Here is a 25,289-nt window from a genome sequence, read left to right as displayed (position 1 = left end):
ATGGGTCTAGCTAATAGTTTGAAAAACAATTCATTAACAAATTGTTGCAACAGTAGTTCAAAGAAACATGGTGGTACCTAAGCTAAGTTGAGAAAATAGCAGTAGGAATAGAAAAGAGAGAATATATTCAGGAGAGATTTTCTGAGAGGAACTTTCTGAATCAGATACAGAGGATAAAAGAATTATGGAGATCAAGGCCTTTCAGCCAAGTGAAAAATGTGACTTTCTACTAAAATAGAATATGAGAAAGTTCCACTTAGAATAAATATGATTTAATGAGTGTGAAGTTGCCTTGGCCTACTGTTATATTGGAAAATAAAACATTCATTTTTTTTTATTCTTATGTTAATCCCCATACATTACATCATTAGTTTTAGATGAAGTGTTCCATGATTCATTGTTTGTGCATAACACCCAGTGCTCCATGCAGAATGTGCCCTCCTCAATACCCACCACCAGGCTAACCATCCTCCCACCCCCCTCCCCTCTAGAACCCTCAGTTTGTTTCTCAGAGTCCATCGTCTCTCATGGTTCGTCTACCCCTCCGATTTCCCCCGCTTCATTCTTCCCCTCCTGCTACCTTCTTCTTTTTTTTTTTCTTAACATATATTGCATTATTTGTTTCAGAGGTACAGATCTGAGATTCAACAGTCTTGCGCAATTCACAGCGCTTACCAGAGCACATACCCTCCCCAGTGTCTATCACCCAGTCACCCCATCCCTCCCACCCCACCCCCCACTCCAGCAACCCTCAATTTGTTTCCTGAGATTAAGAATTCCTCATATCAGTGAGATCATATGATACATGTCTTTCTCTGTTTGACTTATTTCGCTCAAGATAATACCCTCCAGTTCCATCCACATCGTTGCAAATGGCAAGATCTCATTCCTTTTGATGGCTGCATAATATTAAAACATTCATTTTTATTCACTCATAATTTGACAGCATTTCTGAGATTGGTACCAGAATGCCTAAATTCTCTGAGCATTATACCAACTGTCTTTCCAGGGCCAAGTGTTGAATAAATCATATATACTAAGTTAGAAATCATTTTTCAACCTTCGGTTATACTTTCAAAAAACTAAAAAGAAAAAATATATTCATAATTTATAATGACAAATGAAACTATTTTTATTTTTTATTTTCTTAAATGAGAAAATTAAATGTCAAAGCTATGTTGCTGTGACAAGTTTGATAGTGTAATCACTAAAAATTCAAAAACTCAGATGTGTTTCCCAAGCCACTGTAATGACCACAATGTATATTGTCTATTAACACTATGAATTGCAAAGAGAAAAAGTTATAGTTTTTCTGCCTTGGTTTTCTGGCATGAGTGATTAAAATATCAGCCATAATATTTCATGAATCCTGTTTCCTTCTTTTTAATGCACAACATAATTTTTAAGAACATAAATTTCATGCTGAATCAGTTCTTCCCTCAAAACAGTAGTGACTACTCAGCAGCCACTGATCAATGGAGAGTGGTCCAGTTCCCCTGATTATGACAAGAGTACCTGAGAATATGCTCTAAGAATTCTTGCTTAGTTTCCCACCCCCTTGTCTTAAATATCCCAGTCATGATTTTTTTTTTTTTAACCCAAGACAATGAACAGGGAATTTCTCAACAACTGCCATCCTTTTCTCTTTACACCCTCTTCAGAGAAATAAAAATGATTACTTTTTAGTTACAAAGGAAATATTTAGACAAGATGCTTAGTATTCATTCTATATGCAATTTCAGGGAACAACATTTATAGTAATTCAAGTAAATATTAGTCATGCTACTCTATATTCTATATTTACTTTTGTGAAAAAGAAAACAATCACATGCAAATTCTTAATTGTGATAAAGGCTTACATTAGTAAATCATATTTAAATTCCTTTAAAATCCGTGTAGTATAATGACAAGTTTTTAACAATGCTCAGGAAGTTTATGAACTTTTATAAATATATTGTCAAGCCCTAGACAGAGAACAGCCACCAGAACTCTCTCCTTCTGTATTGTTTAGTGCACACAACCATGCATTGACAACCAGAGGCTGTGAGAGTTTATTCTTAATTGAGAAAAATATATTTTTGAGTCATTGCCCTTCCAATGTCTAACTTTTCCCTTTTACTTCTCCTTTTGTTCCTTTTATCCCTCCTTCTATTTTTTTATCCTTTCTTGAAAAATAGGTGATGATTTTAAGTATTCATACTACTCAAAACTAAGTAGGCTCCGAGAAGAAGAATGATAAATGTCAAGTTTGAGATTGATTAAAAATGTCAGAGTGAAAAGCTCTGACTCTCACCACCCTTCCTGATTTCCTAGACTCCTGTCTATTCATATGCTAGAATTAATTGTGACAGTCTAGGTAGAGGCCTATTGAGTCAAAATATTGTCCAGAGCTGAAGTCTTGGAATAAGTCTGCATTTTTAGGCCTTATTTTTAAACCAGTGCTTAATGTAAGAGGAGATATTTGTATTATTTTTGAGATTTTGTTTATTTATTTGAGAGAGAGAGAGAGCATCAGACTCCCTACTTAGCAGGGATTCCCAAGAAGGGGCTCATCCCAGGACTCTGAGATCATAAACTGATGACCTGAGCTGAAGGCAGGTCATGATTTCTGAACCACCCAGGTGCCCGAGATAATATTGCATTCAAATTTGTTAAAGTTACTGATAGCCTTCCAGTACTCTCTATAATACTTTGAGATCATTTCAATATCCTCTCCTTGTTTTTAAGAAAGATCGAGGAGATTTGTCGTTTCAGCAATACCACTTGTTCATATATAGTTTTTCATAATGAGAACACTTTTTATGAGAAATAAAGTTCCAGAAGAAAAAGAAAATGAACACCTAAACAGGTCAGTGTATTTATTTCAAAATTAAACTCAATATGTAGACTTTACTTCTCATTCTCACCTAGGACAATTTCCTTATTTTACTACGAATTTTACTATGGGGTCTCATTTTGAATTTTAGTCTATGTTTTTAAATGGTACCGTCTGTCTGCTGCCTTTTTTCTTCCTTCCTTTTCTCTTTCCTTCATTTCTTCCTTCCTCTCTCCCTTTCCTTCCTTAGTCTGTGTACACCTACTTTGAATTACCTCACCTTTCTTCCATACTCTGTTGGTAGGAAATCTCAGAATTAACCTTTCTTCCCCCCCACTTCACATTCCTTTTCATATGTACTTGCTTTGGTGGTTTTTCAGAGGAGCACAGGTATTTATATATCCTTGCTGCCAAGGAGTAACCTCCGCATGCTGGGACAGTCATCTTCTCCCATCCAACCCCCACCTTTGGTGAAGAGTGCTTACAAGAGAGTGAGGAAGGATGTAACTTCCTCACTTCCTTTAGCCAGGCAGACCTTCGGACCAGACATGTGAATTAATGAAGTCAATGAGATTCTAGACTTAGCTGTATCACATTTAAATGCAACTGAACTTGTGGCCAAGATATCTAACAAAATTTGTTTGTCTAGTTCTTCATTTTCATTCACAGGAATTAATTGATTCACAATATCATGCACAAGAGCTTAAAACCTGCCTTTACATCTTACAAGCTTTGTAAGTGTATACAGCTTACCACGGCTCAGTTTCTTCATCAATGGAGAAACATAATGATAGTGCCTGTCTCATGGGATTATTTTGAGAACTGCATATGATATTACATGCAAAGCAAATAGAACAGTTTCTGGTACATAATGAGTACTCAATAAAACTTAGCTATTACTCTTCTTACTGTCATACTAAAAGATCTTCACTACCTTTTATAAGAATTGTGTCAAAGTTCTAATTGTAGAACTTTATTCTGGTTTTTCCTGAATACATGTGTCATAGTCTCTTTCTTAAATACAAATGACCATGTCTATGAGCTTCTATATTTTTCATACTGCCTATGAAGTTAAACTTGTTTTGTCTACTATTCAAGATGTTCTTAGTCATTGAATCAACCATTCAAATCCCAATTAGTTTTTTTGGGGGGGGAGGTGGGGATGGCTAAATTCCAGGCAAAATGGTTTGTTAAGTGTGCTATAAATAAATCTTCTCCCCACCCCACACTCTTGCTCAATAAGTTCTTTCTATCCAACATGCTCTTTAATTTATCTGCATGCATTCCTTTTGTCTCTCACAAGAGGTTGCAAAAGGAAAGGGCATATAAAAAATGATTACCATTAGCTAATATTTATTACCAACTCTAAGCAAGCAATTCTGAGAGGAAATTCAGATATTGTGTTTCATTTAATTTTCTCAATAGCATTTCAATCAGTGTTAATAGCCTCATTTATAGAAAAAGTTGGATCTCAGAGAGTTTAAGTAACTTGCCTAAGGTCACACAGATTGGGATGTGAACACCAATGCCCACATAGCTACCGTTTAAATGATGGCTGAGGGCAGAAACTAAACTGAATACCTTTTATACTTAAAGTTTAAACTAAAATTGGATACATAGTAGATGCACATGTAATATTTTATTTGATTTAAGCACAATATATCCATTCATTAGCGTATCTTCCCCACCCTTCACCCCTCAAAAACTTAAGTTATTAAATAATATCTGTGCAGTTGTAGCAACTTTGCCCAATAACTCTATTTTGGTTTTGGAGAAGTGCGGGAATGGCATAGCCTAACATAATTCTCAGTATTCATCTTTGTCTTTTAGAATGAGTTTGAAATTTTTTTTTTTATTCTGTGATTTCCCTAGAAATAATATGGCACAGTTCTTCCCACCTTTACCAGTAATGTAAACAAATCTGGGTCTGTGAAAAAATTTCCTTGTCTGTTTTTTCACTTAGTTATTTTCATGACATAAGTGTCATTTGTTTTTATTTCTGTCAAGTTGAGGATTTCATTATTTGTTATCTGATCAGCAAACATAAAATGTGATATGTGTATATTTGTTTGTGTATTTCTGTGGCCATCCACCACACTGCAATGCAGATCTTCAACATGGTATTTCATCTCTATTTCTTATACTTTGTTTACTACATAATGGTATGCCACATATAAATTAACTGTTAATCCTATGCTTCATATTTCAAAAAGTCACATCGATATTTAATCCTTTTATCTGCATTTTGAAAATCCTCTCTTTCAAGAGCTCTGAGGTGTATTATTTTTATGGTTTAGATACTTAAAACCCATGGTTTAATAATTGCTCAGGATTTGGGGAACATCATGGCCGAGTGGACTTGTATAATATGCTTAAGTCCTGGGAATCTGCACTCTTTCTCCTATAGGAAGGTTGGGTTGAAGGATGAACATATTGATATTTTCTCTGGTTCTGAAAGAAATCACATGTATAAATAGTGTCAATTAAAATTCCTGTCCTAAAGTCATTCTAAAACAGCTGTGCTTTTCTTTTAAATGCACTATGTCCTTGGACATGTTTTTTAACCACTTTGACCTTTGTTTCTCATCTCCGAAGTGGAGATGATACAACTACTTACCTCACAGGATTGCGAAAAATATTGGTTTCAGGTCTATTTAGGGCCTACTACCCTCACTCGAGAAAGTCAGAAAGACTAATAGGGTGCGTGTTTTAGCTTCCCCTAGCCATTTGGAGAGGTTAACCACAAAACTTGAAAAAAAAAGAAAAAAGAAAAAAGCAGGTATTAGAGATTCTTTGTTCTCTTGACTCTTCAAGCTCAAAAGCAGGAGGGGAGCAGATAGGAACCATAAGCTTCCCCTTATGGGAGAAAAGAGAAGAGGCTATCTCCTATGTCAGGGTCTGTTGGTAATGATGGCTGGGGTTGAGAGATTTCAATGTTAATACAGAGAAATACACATACAATGGGATTAGCCAAAAGAGAAAAAAGGTATATTATTCAGGTGTTTGGAACTTGTTTAAACATTAAATGGTGAAAAAGAACTGAGTTTGGTCGGTAATCCATTCATTAGTTTTTTCTTCTCATTTAATCTATGTTATATGTGTAAAGAAGTAATTAACAACCTCCTATATCACAGTGCACACTGTCTTACCTTAGTATCTCACATGACTAGTTCTATAGCTAGCATAAGTGTATAACGCATCATGGGATGAATAAATGCATGGCTAAATGAAAGAGCATTATCTTAATGTTATTACTGACAATAATGGTCAAGATTATTTTTTGGCCAAATTATATCATTGTAAAACAGCACAAATAGTAAAATAGTTGGAAAAAGTTCTGAGTATGGTATATAGTATTTGCACAGTGAACTCTCAAGGCATATCTGCTGAGCTGTTGAAAGGGGGACCTCCTAGTTGCTTAGACTATTGAGTTAATACTTAAGGGAAATGCAGAGAATATTGACACACCAGGAGAGACATCTTCCTAGGGAATTCTGTGATCCTCAGGTTTTATACATGAAATAAGCAGTTCTTTCCTTAAAAAATTAAATGAATTAAATTAAAATTAATCTAAAACATTTTATATAGCCTTGAAAGAAATGGAAGTACCTTCAATTCTGCATAAAAGGAATGTTGAGAGGTGATCCCATCTGGTGTGTGATCACAGAAGAAATTTCAGAGGTCTGGAGTACCTTCCTGCAGGTTTTTAATGATGGAAAATAAACACAAATAAATTTAAAATTGGACAGCTTAGAGTAAACAGGGGTTTGGCCTACATACCTACTTCTGAATATATGTTTTCATGTTTTTGATATGTCAAAAATAGTTGGACAGTACAAAAATTTAATTTGGCTAAAGAAATAGAGGTTGAGCATATTAAATATTCTTATGTACTGAATAGTTTTGACTCACAAAAATCCATAATTTAAAAATTGGCCACTCATCGGCGCCTGGGTGGCTCAGATGGTTAAGCGTCTGCCTTCGGCTCAGGTCATGATCTCAGGGTCCTGGGATCGAGTCCCGCATCGGGCTCCCTGCTCCTTGGGAGCCTGCTTCTCCCTCTGCCTCTCTCTCTCTCTCTCTGTCTCTCTGTCTCTCATGAATAAATAAATAAAATCTTTAAAAAAAAATTGGCCACTCATCAATTTTATGGGATTAAAAATAACATGCAAAATAATATGTTAATTCATAAATGCTTGCTACACATTCTGGATACTTTTGAGTATTATAATCCCTAAGAAGATTTTTAAAAAGAAGGATGAAGAAAGATGAAGAATGTTTGATTGCAAATCTATTCATAATCTTGCTCAATCATCAGTATTACTACTAGTAACGCTATGAAGTTCACAACAAGTCTACTGAATTGCTGGAGTGTGACACAGCTGGTTGGTTATTTTGGGTTTCTTAATGCTTGCCCTGATTATGTGGCATTCAGCTAATTATATGACTAAATATCTGACTCAACTACAGAGTAGTTAATTCACTGACCACATATGGACACAACAATGTTAATCTTTCCTTCCAGTGAAAAATTAGACATAATCTTTCCAAGGAAAATGAATATACTGGACTCCTAGAGCTAGCATACATTATATTTTATGATGTGTCCCTCTGTCATGCTATTTTCAGTACCTCTATTTCCATCCTCACAAAGCTGGGTTGGGCTATGCTTAGGTCATAAAAACTCTACAATAAAGCTCACGTGAATCAATTACTCTTTGATCTCACAGTGCTCTGCAATCATTTATCATTCTTTGCATCATATACATTCGTTTGTCTCTTAGACCAATACTATTCTCCAGAAATATTCTTATTCTCTTAGTTTACTTTTGCTTCCTAGTGGAAAGTACCTGTCTTTCAACACCCAGTTTCACTGATGAATCTCTTGTTAGTTCTTAAAAGACACATGGCCAGAGAGTTATGCTTAAGGAATATGGTGAATCAATCTAAAAGTCAATCCTAAAATCCTAAAAAGTGTTAACCAACATGGGAGTAGAGGTGTTTTTAAATAAGTGATAAGAAAAAATAATGAAAAGCATAATGTAATCAAGTGGCTTTTTTTCCCCTGAAAAGATAATGCTGTAGAATGTTATTTTTGTTCTGTTTAACTAGGTTGGCTGTGATTATTTTTACAATTATAAAGAAAATGAAGTATAGATCTTATTTTTTTCTATCGTAGAAATCCTCTGAAAAGAATTGCTGAGGAATTGTTTTAGTGGAAAGATATATCATGTTAACTGTAACATTAGCAAGTGTTGTCTATTTTTACCTGAGGAAGGAGAAGTGTCTGTAATAATGATGTTCTGAATGCATTTTCCCCACGGTATCCAAATTCATCTTATAATTAACTTGGTTAGAATTTTAGATTATTTTTAAAGCTGGCATGGAGCACAGTTTTGGACTTGAAAAATTACCATGTCCTCAATCTTCCATGAATTCCACAGTAAGATGTTCATTTTGGCTTCTGTTCCCATGTAGCTATTTTCCAAGGCAGTCCCATTCATAATATTCTTACTGTGATGGGAATGAATAATATCTAATCTCATATAGTACACAGATCATGGCTAGACCAAATACTATATCATATGATATAGTGGGCATAATTAAATATATGTAACTTGAAAAAATTGTTTCTTTCTAAATAATATGATGTGTTATTTTGTGTTGTTTTGTTTTCTCTGAGGAGCTTGTCCTAAATAACATAGACTTTGCTTAATTGTGTGAGATGTTTGTTGCAGTAGCTAAATGTCAGAGATCTAGAAAGTAATAAGATGTATTAATTGAGATAAGGAAAGATATTCAAGCCAGTATTTTTAATAGCAGAGCACACACTTCACTCTTTAATTAAATCTAACTTGTTTGAGAATTTAAAGTGGCAAAGAGCACAAGGAAGAATATTGTGAGAAACTTTCATAATGCAGTCAGACCTGCAAAAATACAGAAAGAAGAAATCAGTTTATTTCCCCTTCTCTTTAAAGGCTGATATAAGGAAAGAAAAGTAAAAGAAATCGTGTGTGTGTATGTGTGTGTGTTTTCATGAAGTGGTAGATTTAATAGATTTAAATGATTTTTTCTAAATTAGCAAACTCTTGTTTGTTTCAAATCTGACTTTTCACTTATTAGCTAATTAAAACTTGCCTTTTTTAGCAAATTAAAAATATTTTTAAGCTATCTTTTAAGTTGAATATCCAAAGATCTGTGTGATAGAATCAAAGAAGCATCACAAATTGGTTGAAGACAAAATTCATGGTGCTTTTCAAAGCTCCCTTTCAGCATAAGACTGAAATCAGATACAAGAATAAAATCAGGTGCAAGCACTTTGTGAGGCCCTGGAACTTCAGTGGGAAGAACAGGACATCAGATTCTGTCCCTTCTCTCCAAAACACAAAACGTATGTGGCATGTTAGCAGGGGAAAATAGACATTTTGAGGACATGCTCAAAAAGAACAGAAAGATATTTGGTAGTAAGGGCTTCTCTGAATTATTTAATATCCCAAAAAGGCATATTAAATGTGATAATTCCACTTTTCTAACTTTTCTTTCCCATTTAGGGTGGTAGAGGGCAATTACAAATACATTTGTGGAAAATACTATAAGGAATTGTATTTTCATTTGACCTCAGGATACAGAAAAGCTACCTTCACTTGATTATGTTTATAAAGTTGTTAAAATGCCTTAAGCTTGACAAGTAGTGCAGATTCGAACATCAAGTCTAGTATGTTTTACTTATAGAATAGCATGTGGTTTAGATTGCCGACTGCATGGCAACTGAACTTTTGTGAATTTACCATCATAAATTCACTTATTAGGAATTCATATCATGTGGTTTTATGAAGATAAACAGCAAAGAGTATTCTTAGACAACAGGTTGAATTAATATAAATGACAATTTAAGCCCTATACTAGGAGATCACATTATTGAAGACAATATTCCTGAATATGGGGTAACTTACTGAAATATAATTTTACCTGGCAGATTATCTTTTTTTTTTTCCAACCTGGTGAAAAGAAAATGCTTGTTACCCACTCTTCTTTTTATGCACACCATTTTAGGAGTGAATGTTTCATATTTATTTTTCATTTGTCCATTAATTTTTTTTCCTCTTCAGGTGTAATCTAGCCCCTGTGGTGGAGTTTGCTGCAGATGTGGGAACTAAATCAGATTTTATTACCATGAATCCATCAGTTGTACAAAGAGCATTTGGAGGCTTTCGGAATGAGAGTGACAGAGAAAAATTTGTGCATAGACTTTCCATGCTGAATGACAGTGTCCTTTGGATCCCTGCTTTCATGGTCAAAGGAGGAGAGAAGCACGTGGAGTGGGTTAATGCATTAATCCTTAAGAATAAACTGCAAGTGCGAACTGCCTATCCATCATTGAGACTTATTCATGCTGTCAGAGGGTAAGTGTCTGGAAAGGACCAGTCTGTCCTTGGCACAATGGAACACATAACTAAACATATTCCCTAGACAGGAGGGAGCCTCAGTAAAATCTCCCGATGGATATATGTTTCCACTTTTTTTATAATGGCTACTCTATCAACTTGAATTTTGTTTATGTACCATATTATTTTAGCTTACTCTCTTTCTTGAAGAAGCAAATATTTGAACTTGGCACTTATTTATGTCTGTTTTTATGTTTTGCTGTGTTAAAAAGTAATAAGGATTCACCATAAAGTTAATGAATTTGAGGAAAGAAAACTACCAACAGAAGTGCTATATGGCTACTGAGCAATATTGTGGAAGCATAAATGTTAGATGTATTTAAGGAGCAATTAAGTCCCATCTGTAGTTAAGCAGCCTACCAGAAATAGAGAAAGCTGGCTGAGATGACATGCCTTAATGCTCCCCCCACCACAAGTCACAGATGTCATTTTTATGAATTAAGTCAACATTTCTCTTTTATTAATATAAGCTAAGATGTAAAACCTAAGAAATAGACTTTTATTTAAAAGCGGCAAGTGACCAAAAGGCCAAATTCAGTCATGCATACGTATAAATCTGTAAAATATGTAATACAAATATAAGCAATGATGTATTTTATTGAATATCTACTGTCAGATATTGGAGGCAGAAAAATGAAGAAGGCTGACCACTGCTTTAAAGGAATGCATAGGTTTTATGGTAGAAACAGACCCATATATAACTAGCTAGGACATAAACGCATGGTAAGGTGGTATGTTGTCAGGAGTGTAGAATTTGTTCCTCATATTAGCAAAGAAGACTTAAAAGTCTAGTCAAGTCAACTAGATTTGAAGAACAGAGTAGCTATTAACCAGGAATAAAAAGAAAAGGAGACAGAGACAGGGACAGAGAGAGATGGCGATAGAGAAAATGAAACAGAAGGAAATATTATTGCATTATTAGAGTGAACTGAGAAGGACATAAGTACATGGTAAACTTGTGAAATAATGGAGTCCATTGTGGAGCATTGGAATACAAAGTTAGAAAAATAACTTATGATCTGGTTAGGAAGAGAATCAATTTTATTTTGCATAAAGCAAAGTTATATGTGTGAATTTAGGAGAGTAAATCTTCTAACAGCCGACTTTACATGGGCAAGAAGAGGTGCTAAAAGTGTGAAGACTAATTTGACTTTTTGATTAATTTACTCATAAGATGATAAAGATGTAGGGCAGAATCAGTGGCCATGGGAAGGAAGGGCAAGTACAAGGGACCAATTAAGTAGAATGGCTGGAAGTTCTAAAAGAAAAAAGGTTTCCAAATGCAGAGTTAATAATAGTCTGCTTCAAAAACTGTAATTGGGTCTGGGCTAAGGTGTTTTCATTGTGTTTTGTTAATATGATACTTTCCTTCCAGGATTTATCATTTCCTTGGTTAAGACTCAAGACAGTTTCTTGGATTGTGTTATTCTGTACACAATTAAATTGCATTCTTATAATTAGATCATGGTTATTCAACATTCATTCTTTTGATGCTTGACATGAAGCTTCAACAAAGTAAGATAAAATATATTCATTTGGAGGATAAGTAATTTTTTTTTTAATTACGAAGATTCCTGGTAATTACAATCTGACTCTGAAGAAAAAAATCTGTTTTTAACAGAGTAACTTTATAAAGCATTGTGCTAAGAACACATCTTATTTTTTGACATGTTAATGTTGAATATCATTTGAGGGTGAATTTTAAAGATAACACTCTATCTTACTGTCTTATACACAGACACGCTCTGACACACATGTGCGCATATACTTACACACTTCAGTGATAGCTTATTAGATTCAAAAACAAATATTTTATAGTAATTACTCCTTGATTATAGGAAACTAATAAAATTTAAGATTACTCTGATTTATTACTATTTTTAATAGACTATTTTTAGAGCAGTTTTAGGTTCACAGCAACATTGAGAGGGAGGGACAGAGACTTCCCATATACTCTCTGCCCCCACAAATGCAGAGCCCCATTATCAAAATCTTGTACCAGAGCTGTACATTGGTTACAACTGATGAACCTACACTGACACAACATTATTCCCCAAAGTCCATAATTTATACAACAGTTCACTCTTAGTTTGTATATTCTGTGGGTTTGACAGATGTATAATAACATGCATCCACCATTATAGAATCGTACAGAGTAGTTTTGCTTTCCTAGAAGTCCTCTGTGTTCAGCCTATTCATCCATACCTCCCCACTAACTCAGGCAAGAACTGTTTGTTTGTTTGCTTGTTTTTGTCTTCATAATAAAAATTTATTGCTGAGCAATTTTCCACTGAGCTGGTATGTCATAATAAGAGATACATTTGCTCGTCTCATATATTTAGATTTTATGTAGTTTTCTGTTATTATAGATAATGTCCACTGACTATCTTCTTTTTTTTATTATGTTCAGTTTGTTTGTTTTTTAAATGTCTCTATTATTTTGCCTTTTCTCAAATATCATGTAGTAGGAATCATACAGTATGAAGCCTTTTTAGATTGTCTTCTTGCACTTAGCATTAAGCACTTAAAGTTCCTCCATGTCTTTTCATGGCTTGATGCTCATTCTTTTTAGTACAGAATAATATTCCATTGTCTGGATGTACCAGTTTATTTATTCACTCACTTGTTGCTTCCAAATTTTGGCAATTATGAATAAAGCTGTTATACATATCTGTGTGCAGGTTTTGGGGTGGACATAGTTTTCAACTCATCTGGGTAAATACCAAGGAGTACAATTGCTGGATCTTATGAGAGGACTATGTTTAATTTTGTAGGAACTTGCCAAACTGCTTTCCAAAATGGTTGTACCATTTTATATTCTCAGCAGTAAGGAATGAGAATTCCTGTTGCTCCACATCTTCACCAGTTGGTGCTTTCAGTGTTCTGGATTTTGGCCCTTCTATGTAGTGTTATTTCATTGCTGTTTTAGTTTGCACTCCTCTGACGAAATATGATGTAGAGCATCTTTTAATATGCATATTTGCCATCTTTAGCTCTCCTTCAGTGAGGTGTGTGTTGAGGTGTTTGGCCCATTTTTTTAGTAAGGATGTTGGGTTTTTTTGCTGTTGAGCTTTAGGAGGTTTTTGTGTATTTTGGATAACACTCCTTTATCAGATATGTCTTTTACAAATATTTTCTCCCAGTCTGTGGCTTGTCTTCTCATTTTCTTGACAGTGTCTTTTGCAGAGCTTAAGCTTTTATTTTTAATGAAGTCCAGCTCATCAATTATTTCTTTCATGAGTCGTGCCTTTGGTGATATATCTGAAAAGTCATTGCCAAACCCAAAATTATCTAGATGTTCTTCTATGTTATCTCTCTCTTTTTTTTTTTTTAAGATTTTATTTATTTATTTGAGAGAGACAGAGATAGTGACAGAGAGCTCGAGCAGGGAGGAAAGAGAGAAGCAGGTTCCCCGCTGAGCCGGGACTTGGTCCCAAGACCCTGGGATCATGACCTGAGCCAAAGGCAGACGCTTAACCGACTGAACCACCCAGGTGCCCTATCTTCAAAGAGTTGTATAGATTTGCACTTCACATTTAGATCTATCATCTATTTTGAGTTAATTTCTGTGACAGATATAAGATCTCTGTCTAGTTTCTTTTCTTTATATGTGGTTGTCTAGTTGTTCTAGCACCATCTGTTGAAAAGACTATCTCTGGGGCACCTGTAAGGCACACATCAGAAGACAGGAGAAAGGTTTCGGCACATGCGCAGTCTGGGTTCTCCCAGCAACCTCCAGCCCAAGATGGCACCAGGAGAATCTTAAAAAAAAAAAAAAAAGGAAAGAAAGCAAAAGGCTATCTTTGCTCCATTGTATTACATTTGCTCCTTTATCAAACATTAGTTGACTGTATTTATGTGTATCTGTTTATGGGCTCTTTACCGGTTCTGTTGATCTATTTTTCTATTCTTCACCAACATCATGCTATCTTGATTATACTAGCTTCATAGTAAGTCTTGAAGTCAGGTAGTTTCTGTCCTCTGACTTTCTTCTATTCCATCAATATTGTGTTGAATATTCTGGTCTTTTGCCTTTCCATATAAGCGTTGGAATTAGTACTTTTGTTCCCTAAATTGTATTTTATATTTCTTCATTCATTATCAATATCAAAACACAAAATAAGTGGTATGATTGGAATGGAGCATGTTCAATTAATTAGAATCCAGATGGAGTTGCACATGATCAACAACTGTGAATTCATATACACTTTTTATAGACTTTCCTAAATATAGAAAGTACAGAGCATTTTAATAACTAGTTCATCAATACTCTCCTTTTATGTTTCATCTTATCCACTTTCCTTCCATACCATTATAAACTACTTCACTAATCCCTAAGCATTTTATTCCAAAGAGTAACAAGGCGAAACAAACTTCTGATCACTGATGAAGTTAATGTTATACTTTCTTTTGATTACTGTGCTCTAGGTGTTTTTAACAAGACTTATTTTGAATTCTCCAGGAGGAATTTACCTTGCTACTTTACTTCTTATACATCTACATTCTCCCCCTCAAGTGACAAGTGATTGAATTCTAAAAACTGTGACCCAGGATATAAAAAGTCTCTAGAGTTGCCTTTCACCTTTCAAATACATCGTAAATTTGTACACGTGGTATATATGAAAAGTAATTTCATTTATGGAATTAATGAAACAAACACATTAATGCATGCAGCGTAGCATTTCAACATGTTTGTACTCTACAAAGCTACTGAAACTCTGAAAGAAAATAAGGAAGTATGAATGCTGATGAGACAAAGATTCACATGATATGAAAGCAAGAACAAACTCTCCGAAGATCTGTTCTTTAAGTATCTGTTTTACATCTCTCTGAAACATATTTTATATTTTAATATTTTAATTAAAATATGTAATCATGTGTAGCTTGTGAAGAAATACCAATGAAAAGTTTGCAACCCAAACCACTTTAATACATTCATAGTCTCTTAAATTTGTAAATGTATCTTTATTTGTCCTTATTAGATTACTCTGTCATTATTTTGTAAGATTGTTTTAAAATTAGAATCTAGCTATATTTTTTCCTCCTATTTTACTTAATATGGCTTGGGATGATGACCATTCAAACTTTTCATTGGTATTTCTTCACAAGCTACACATGATTACATATTTTAATTATTATTTTGCAATTTTCCTTGTGAAAAATGGAGCAATTTTCATAGGACTTTAAGAATGAAGAGGGGAGTTTGAAACTTTAAAATGACTTATTGAAACTTTAAAAATGTGACTGCAAGATATAAAAAAATCAGTTCTTTTATTTTTATAATAAAATTACCAACAGACAACCTACAATATCCTGAAACAAACATTTAACCTAATGGCATAGTTTAAGATACAATTTTAAATTATAAGACATATCAAAATATTTTTTAAGGTTTTATTCATTTATTTATTTTAGATAGAGAAGGTGAATGCACATGGGTGGGGGGGAGCAGAGGCAGAGGGGGAGAGAGAATCTCAAGCAGGCTCTACGCTGAGCATAGAGCCTGATATGGTGCTCAATCTCACAACCCTGAGATCATGACCTGAGCCAAAACCAAGAGTTGGATGCTTAACCAACTGAGCCACCCAGGCACCCCTTAAAAAATATATATACATATATATATATATATATATATATATGTATATATGTAGATATATATATTTTAAAAGGTTTGTCTTATTTTTTTTAAAGATTTTATACATTTATTTGACAGAGAGAGAGACAGAGAGGGAACACAAGCAGGGGCAGAGGGAGAGGGAGAAGCAGGACCCCGCAGAGCAAGGCACCCGACCCTGGGCTCCATCCTAGGACCCTGGGATCATGACATGAGCTGAAGGCAGACGCTTAACCGACTGAGCCACCCAGGTGTCCCTCAAAATATATTTTTATAAAATATTTAGTCTTAGCCAAAAAAAATCCTATTTTTATAATTACTATGATTTGATTCATAATAGCCAAGTGTTTTATTGAATGGGATGGTTATACTTTAGTTTCTTATTTTTTAACATGGTGAAAAAAAATCAGCAGGCAAAAAGTAGATCCTTAGTTCCACTACCAAGTGCAATAGATAATTTCTTAAGAATTCTCCAAGGAAAGAGATTAGATAGATACATATGTGTATTTTAAAATGATGTTTTATATGCATAAACATGTTACATATAAATTGCTAATTCTTCATTAGAATCATATGTAGTCTTCTGCCTCTTTTTTTTTTTTTGTGGATGTTGGTACTTTAGGAAGTTTGCTCTTTTAGTTCTCATCTCTACTATCTTATATCTTAATTATAATTCTCTTACCTCTATTAAGATATTTATATTTAAGAACATAATTGATTTAATTTTTTTTAAGATTTTATTTATTTATTTGACAGAGAGAGAGGGAGAGATCACAAGTAGGCATACAGGCAGGCAGAGAGAGAGGGAGAAGCAGGCTTCCCCCTGAGCACAGAGCCTGCTGCAGGGCTTGATCCCAGGACACTGGGATAATGACCTGAGCTGAAGGCAGACGCTTAACCGACTGAGCCACCCAGGCACCCCAAGAGCATAATTGATTTAAACTTTAGATTTGTTTGCAATCATTCTGGAAAATATATTCAAACATTTATATTTGAATCCTTTGCCCCCTAATGATTATTATGAAGCATTAAAATATTTAAGCCAAAAATTAAATATTCAAGTCTTAATTATTTTATAAATTTATATGATCCATTAGTTTTATTATTGTAATTCTACTATAATAAAAATAATGTATCTATCCTATTTTGTCATCACCCCTAATTATTTGTTTTAATATCAATATTCATACAATAGGAACTATACTCTCATTAAATTGATAAACACTTTGTATTAATTGAGATTAACGATTCATTGGTTATTATTGAGATTAATAAAAGTACATAATGTTCTATGTGTTGGTAATTCTAAAGTTATCCAACAATTCTGTAAACATCTTCACCAAAATGATTTTTTTTTTAAGATTTTATTTATTTATTTGACAGAGAGAGAGAGACAGTGAGAGAGGGAACACAAGCAGGGGGAGTGGGAGAGGGAGAAGCAGGCTTCCTGCTGAGCAGGGAGCCCAATGCGGGGCTTGATCCCAGGACCCTGGGATCATGACCTGAGCAGAAGGCAGACGCTTAATGACTGAGTCACCCAGGCACCCCCAAATGTTTCTTATTTAAAGGATAATTTAACAACTACAAAAGAAATGTACAAGTGTGAGACAAAATGACTACATGACTGCTTTAAATTTGCTTGTAATTAAGAAATTTCATTTGAAATGGTTGGTATACCCCATGATCTATAGCAGTGTTTCTCAAATTGGAGTCCACAGATGTATTTTGCAGGTTCTGAGAAAATGTTCTTAATCTTTTTAAAACTGGTTTCTACATTGATCCAAACTGAGAACACTGGCTTAGAGAATTTTTAAGAATTATTTAGGAGTTTGATATACAAGGAGGATCAAAATAAAACTTCAATTCTGTCCATGGATAGACTATTTACACCCTTCAGACTCAAATTAATATCCTTTAAAAAGTGGGTATTAACATAATAATCATTTAGATTCTTTTCAGTGCTGAGTTTCACTGGTTTTGTGCTTTAATTGTCTTACTCGAGTAAATATTCAAAGCACCATGATGCATATTTGTACTTAATTTTTACAGACATTCTCAGAAGTGCCTTCTCTTAACCTAAATAAAAAGCTTCATTTAACTTTTGATCATCATGATAATTGAGGTAGCTTAATAAAATATCCCTGCTTCAAAGACATTTCTTTTGGAATTTTAGTATTCTTTATGTTTTTCAAGACCATAATTAAGCTAAATGTTTCCCTTTGCTGGTAAAAGATACACACACACACACAAACAGACACACACATATACACACAATAGATAGATAGATAGATAGATAGATAGATAGATAGATAGATAGATAGATAGATAAGATAAAGGTACATATGTTTGTTAGGGAGCCATTTAGCCTATTGAGTTTATTCTTTCTTTAAATTTTTAAAATTATTAAACTTTTAAAAAAAGCATAGCTCTTTCTATAAATGCAAATTATGTAAAATTATTTCTGGAGTGGTGTTTATATGTTGTATACAGGAAAAATAAAAGTAATACATATAAGCTATATATACACAGAACATAAAACAACATTAAATATAATATTAATATTTTATATACACTTACAAAGTATGTAATGTACAGTATAATACACTATTATAAATAAGTATATAGCATATGATATACTAATAGTATTCCATGCAAGTTGCTTTGCTAGACGTTTTGCCTGTCAAGCACAGTACCAGTAATACACTGGCTTTGCTTATAAAGACAATTCATGTTGATTCATGTTCAACTTGCCATCACTTGGGATTTTCAAAGATTAATTTGGTTTTGCCATGCTTAATATATAGCAAGAGTTTCCCACTTTATATTTATTTTGTTGGTATTTGTTGTGCTACCTTGAATTTGTTCTTAGTAATTTCATCTTGTATTGGGAGGATAGGTATTCTTTTCCACTATTACTGGGTAAGTGACTAAAAAAACTTTTGAATTATTTTCCCTTATTCAAAATATAAGATGATATTCTATTGATTTGCATATTTCATGAATAGTATACTTATTTCTTCATTTTTGTCATTAAATAAAATTACATTTAACAATGGAATATCACTTAATACACCCTCTTAAGTTTCCCAGGGTTTTGCTGGATCAATGAGGTTTTCTTTTGGCATGCAGCCCCTAAACTAGCAGGCTGTGAGTACTTCACTCACAATTTAATAATCAAAGTCATAATTTCTAACTTGTGGATTTAAATGTAGGAAGGAGTAACAAGCCTTGCAGAAATCAAATCAAGTGACATCTCTAGTTCACCTCTTAATGGTGTGGTTGTCATTGTTCTAAATTGTTCATTATCCAAATATATCTTTCTTTTTATTTATTTATTTTTATTTTTTTATTTAGAGACAGAGAGTGCTAGTGCAGGGAGGGCTAGAGGGGGAGAGGCAGAGGGGGACAGAGGGAGACAGGCAGGCTCTGTGCTCACAGGGTGGATCCCAACCTGGGGACTGGATCTCAGGACCCTGAGATCTTGACCTGAGCTGAAATCAAGAGTCAGATGCTAACCAACTGAGCAGGCCAAGCACCCCAAAGTATATCTTTATATTAAAAGGAATAAAAGCACACATTAGTTTATTAGTTGCTTTGTTAAATGTATGATTTTTTTGCCTTATTTTTTTTTATTTCAATATAGTTGATGCACAGTTACATTAGTTTCCATGGTCAACATAGCAATTCTACTTCTCTATACATTATGTGATGCTCACCACAAATGGAGCTCCCACCCGTCACCATACAACACTATTACAGTATCATTGACTATATTCCCTATGCTGTGCCTTTTGTTCCCATGACTTACTAATTCCACAATGGGATGCCTGCATCTCCCACTCCCCTTCACCCATTTTTGTCCATCCACCTACTCCCTTCCTCTCTGGCAGCCATTAGTTTGTTCTTTCTATTTATAGGTCTGATTCTACTTTTTGTTTGTTCATTCATTTGTTTTTCTTAGATGTTGCATGTGAGTGAAATCATATGACATTTGTCTTTCTCAGTCAGACTTATTTCACTTAGCATAATACTCTCTAGGTCCATCCATGTTGTTGCAAATGGCACAATCTCATCCTTTTCATGTCTGCATAATATTCCATTGTATATATAACAATGTTTGATTTTTTAATATAGTTCTTAACAAATAGATTGTATCTTTACACATCTTTGAGCATCAACTTTTTTTTTTCCACTTTTAAGACTAACACAAAAATACCATTTCTCGGATGTTAGTTACTGCACTCATCTGTCAGACGTGAAAATCTTTCATTTTTAAAGAGTGTAAAGATAAAAGGCTATATAAAATTAGGGTAATCCTCTGCAGGTTAAATTCTTGTGAATGGGATGAGCTTGCAGAATTTGAATCAGACCAGCCTCCCAGTAGAGGCTCCAGTAAAAGTAGAGACTGAAATAGACCACTGGTAGGAAATATGAGTTCATCACTGTTACTCAAATGGATTGTTTTGGAATATTGGACCACGTCAAAGTCACACAAGGAAAAGTAATTAAAAAAAAAAAAAAAAACTTTGAAGATCATGACATTCACTCCAAATGCTTTCTGAAAATGGCTTACTTGTTTTAACTTTAGTCTTATGCCAAAAACATTTCCAAATTGTTTCTATTTTGACCAATGAGCAACACAGCTGTAATATTTCTTTTAAAAAACATGCCTCTTTCTTTAATATTTTTGGGTAGCTAGACTACTGCATAATAGGTATTTTAAACCTCATGATATTTCCATGATGGAGTATTTCTTCCCTTGCTGGGGATGCTGGAGTGTTCCTGAAATCATAATCCAGTTACCTTTGTGTCACAGGATTATTTCCTAGCAGCTCCTGCCATTTATATTTCATTGTGGAATGTGAACATATAAATGGCTTATATCTAAGAAATCATTCACAGGTATATGGCTCAAAAACGAAGCTATTGAAAGCGCAGCTGATAGACTACCTTGGCCAACATACTTCCCAATTCTTGGTTCTTTCTTAATGAGACTAAAAAGTTCTGAAAGTATCTAGAATAGCTTTTGAGCAGTGGGGAAGGCTTCATGGCCATCAGTGACAGTGACATATCCTAATTTTTTTTTTCCTTGGTGTGCATTTTGTTCTTTTCTCCTTCTGGATCATTTCTATTATTTCTTCAAGTCTCACTTTAAAGGTAAGTTCCAGTTGGGCACAATTCCTCACTCTTGTCCCTTTCTCAGAGATTGACATGGGTGTCTTTTCTCTATTCTACTTATAAAGGATTTATGTCTCTAATAGAACAGTAATCAGAAAATATTATTACTTTTCATTTTGTTCTCTATGTTGTGAATCTCGTAAGGGCAAAGACTGATTTTTCCATCTCTTTATATAACTAAGAAAAAGGATGGAAGGCCTGTATTCATTATGGTGGGGGCTAGGACACAGATGCAAAAGTGTAGAGAATCGAGTCATGAAAAAGGGCAAAGTTGTACTGACGAAAGACTTCGAAGTCTGATTCAGGGTTAGTTCTTTTTTAGAGCAATCAAAGACGCAGGGCAGCAAACTGGATGGAGGAAACATTTTTTTTTTTTTTTAATCAGTCTGGGTACCACTGGAAATCATGTTTACCATTTAGCTAATGTGGAAAAAGAGGAGAACCATGCCAGTAAGGAAGGCTTGAATCTCAATAGAGATAGCTTATCTTCCCAGAAATTTATTAATTAATCAGCTGGTATATATCAAAAACCAACTTGTGCCCAGTACCCACATAATTGTAAATAATTGCTTACTAAATTGTACCTGCCTAAGATATTGTTAGAATGAAAATGTAAGACTAAGTTCTGATTAAAAAGTAAGTGAACCATAATACTGAAGTGAGACACTTGGGAACATACAGAATGGAGATCTGTAAATTCATCCTGGCCACCTGAGAAAGTTGCCTTAGTTCCATAATTTAGTAACTTGGTAACTTAGAGTTATTTCTTGATTATTATCTTGAGCATTATCTTCCAAAACTGTATAAATATATGTATATGATTTTTAAAAATATTAATTTATTGCACTGTTTCCTAGAAGAAAAATGGCTATTTTAAACACTTCAGCCAGAGAAATAAATTGATTTTCATCATTTTTTTAAATTCCAAGACTGAAATTTAGCATACAGAACAAATGTTTATACTGCTATATTTAAAAGCTACAGGAAGGGGCGCCTGGGTGGCTCAGTTGGTTAGGTGACTGCCTTCGGCTCAGGTCATGATCCTGGAGTCCCGGGATCGAGTCCTACATCGGGCTCCCTGCTCGGCGGGGGGTCTGCTTCTCCCTCTGCCCTCTTCCCTCTCATGCTCTCTGTCTCTCATTCTCTCTCTCTCAAATAAATAAATAAAATCTTTAAAAGCTACAGGAAAAATTCAAAGATTTATTTCATAGGTTATATTCATTACATGCTTTGGCTGTTTATTGCCTTTCTACTTTCAAGACCAATTCCTGTAATGAGTGGTAGAAAGTATATAAATAACCTTAGAAATTCCCTTGTTGCTCTGACCTTTCAGGAGGAAAAAGAGGAACACTGATCAATATGCAAACTATGTGTTGAATTAATTTGTATAAAGCTATTCTAATTTAAGTTCAGGTGACTGGAAATTTATTACATTATGGATTTTTTAATATACACTAAAATAATTGTGAATTTAAAAAGAAAGCAAATATATAATAATGAAATTTTAAACAATGAGCATGACTAGATACTGAGTTTGCCAAGGAACATTATTGAATCAACTACTCCATAAAGCTTTAAAAAAAATTGTAGTTCCTTATTTCCATAGAATAACTTAGATATGGTTTAGCTTGAAGGGGATAGTTTATTTTATTTTATTTATTTTTTTTAAAGATTTTATTTATTTATTTGACAGAGAGAGAGACACAGAGAGAGAGGGAACACAAGCAGGGGGAGTGGGAGAGGGAGAAGCAGGCTCCCCGCAGAGCAGGGAGCCCGATGCGGGGCTCGATCCCAGGACCCTGGGATCATGACCTGAGCCGAAGGCAGACGCTTAACGACTGAGCCACCCAGGCGCCCCATTGAAGGGAATAGTTTAGATTGGGTGTTTCCATTTGATGGATCATAGCCAATCAACTAGCTCCTAATATGGTTGATTAGATGATCACAGTCTCAGGCTACAATTTCCATATGGCTTATATGGAAATATGTATGGCTTAGATATTTGAAATGCCAGCTGGTACCAAGATACCAGTAATATATGAGAAGGGAATAAGGCAAAAGACTTGGGACTTGGGTACTAGAATTTTCATGTAGGAAACAAGTTATTGACAGTGTCTGTTGCATATTTCAAAGGCCCGTGTGACAGCATACCATGCTCCCTTTTGGCAAGAGATCAAGGAGAAGGTCATCTCTCCTTTTTCTCTCTTCTCAGTGGCCTTACCCCCAAATCATTTAAAAATCTGGGTAAGTGAGTAAGCATACTGTACCAGAATAAGGGCTCTGACTATAAAAATTTTTAAAGTCCTTTTAACAATTCCTTTTAGTTATGGGTTATATAAAAACCAAGAATTGGAAAGCATGTAGGAGCAGGCTAGAAACTCTATTTTCTACAGGTTCCAGTTGGAGCCATATCCCTGGGACTGACTTCTCCTAGTAAGACATTTACATTTTCACAATCCGTAGACGAAATAAGGCAAGGAAAACATTCAGAGAGGTGATAGAAAGCAAAATTATAGGACCCTAGTAAAAACCAATATTCAGTGGTAGGAAGGGAGACCACGGTACTACACACGTCAGTTTGATAATTCTGACACCTTGCCCTCACCAGTGTGCATCCCAAAAAGCCAAGGGCTATTCTCTGTCCCCTACTAATATGCTGAGTGATGTTCCTTTTATGCATTAATAAATGAATGTGCTCTCCCTTCAGGATAGGGCTTGTGGTTCCATGTGGTTTTCTGAAGACTATATTTAAACACAATATATTTGTTGACATATGTGGGAAGTAGTATTCAATATTTTATTTTGAGAACCAATCAAATCACATTATATAAGTTGTAAATCCTTACACTTCTTTTCAGTGTTCATTGTCATAGTCATTTCCTCCAAATGGGGGGATGCTGGTGCTGTCACTCCAAGGACCTAAATGAAAGTAAAATCCTGAAGTATTTTCTGAGTTCTTAAGAAAACGTAATTTCTATCATATCTTAAGAAATTTAGCCTTCTGTATATTGTACATCTGAAGCTAATATAGTACTGTATATTAACTATACTGAAATTAAAATTAAAAACTTATTAAAAAAAACAAAAGTAAAAAAAAGAACAACAGCAAAACAAAAACTTTAGCATTCTGATACAACATTGTTACTCCATGTCAGTAACTTAGGGTCCTGCCTAGATGGTAGAATTTTTATATGTGCCATGAAGGCATTCTCATTCCTTAAAAGACCTTACTTCTATATAGTTTGACAGATTTTAGTTTCAATAAGAAAGAACCACCTTAACTTCAAAGTTAAGAGAGTAAAATAATCCTCTCTCAGAAGAGAGAGGATAAAGTAACAGTACCTTAGAGAAACAGTAAGGTATGCATAACCGATAGCTAATTCTTTTTTTTTTTTTTTTTTTAGGCACTTCTGTATGTTTTTTTTTTTCTGTTTCATTTTTTTAAATTTTATTTTATTATGTTATGTTAATCACCATACATTACATCATTGGTTTTTGATGTAGTGTTCCATGATTCAGTGTTTGCATGTAACACGCAGTATTCCATTCAATATGTGCCCTCTTTAATATCCATCACCAGGCTAACCCATCTTCCCACTCCCCTCCCCTCTAGAACCCTCAGTTTGTTTCTCAGAGTCCATAGTCTCTTATGATTTGTCTCCCCCTCCGATTTCCACCCCCTTCATTTTTCCCTTCCTGCTATCTTCTTCTTCTTCTTTTTTTTTTTTTTAACATATAATGTATTATTTGTTTCAGAGGTACAGGTCTGTGATTCAACAGTCTTAACACAATTCACAACACTCACCATAGCACATACCCTCCCCAGTGTCTATCACCCAGCCACCCCATCCCTCCCACCCCCACCACTCCAGCAACCATCAGTTTGTTTCTCAGAGTCCGATAGCTAATTCTTACCTAATGGCAAATAATTTGTTGGGAAGAAAGGAAGTAATCATAAAGGCCCGATGAATAGACTTGGGAAATTTGGGGAGTAAGAAGTGGAAAAGATGTGGGTGCAGAAGTACTGCTGATTTCTGTCCTCTAATTGCTCCTTACTCTGCATCTTTATCCAGCTGGATCATGAAGTTGGGCATTGAAGTTAAGGTCAGCACCAAAAATTGCAGGTGACAAGTCACTGCCTTGTTAATGGGTAAATGGCTGCTGCTTTTTTGTTTTCACATGAGTTTGTATCAGACCTCATGACCTCAGCAATGGGATTACTTAGCTATATTTCCTG

The 25,289-nt window shown here is 34.5% G+C and overlaps 1 protein-coding gene across 1 annotated transcript in view; it reads left to right on the top strand.

The window, feature by feature from the left end:
* The window catches only part of ST8SIA4 (ST8 alpha-N-acetyl-neuraminide alpha-2,8-sialyltransferase 4), a 100,808-nt gene that overhangs the window by 35,826 nt on the left and 39,693 nt on the right, over positions 1-25,289 (top strand). The window contains exon 4 of the mRNA XM_045899237.3: positions 9,925-10,218. Within this exon, the coding sequence (XP_045755193.1) occupies positions 9,925-10,218 (294 nt within the window). The remainder of the gene's footprint in view (positions 1-9,924; positions 10,219-25,289) is intronic.

Source organism: Mirounga angustirostris, unplaced genomic scaffold (genome assembly GCF_029215605.1).
Source record: "Mirounga angustirostris isolate CCGP_5_RB_7025 unplaced genomic scaffold, mMirAng1.0.hap1 SCAF_7, whole genome shotgun sequence".
Classification (NCBI taxonomy): Eukaryota; Metazoa; Chordata; class Mammalia; order Carnivora; family Phocidae; genus Mirounga; species Mirounga angustirostris.
This window is presented reverse-complemented; position numbering and strand designations above follow the sequence as displayed.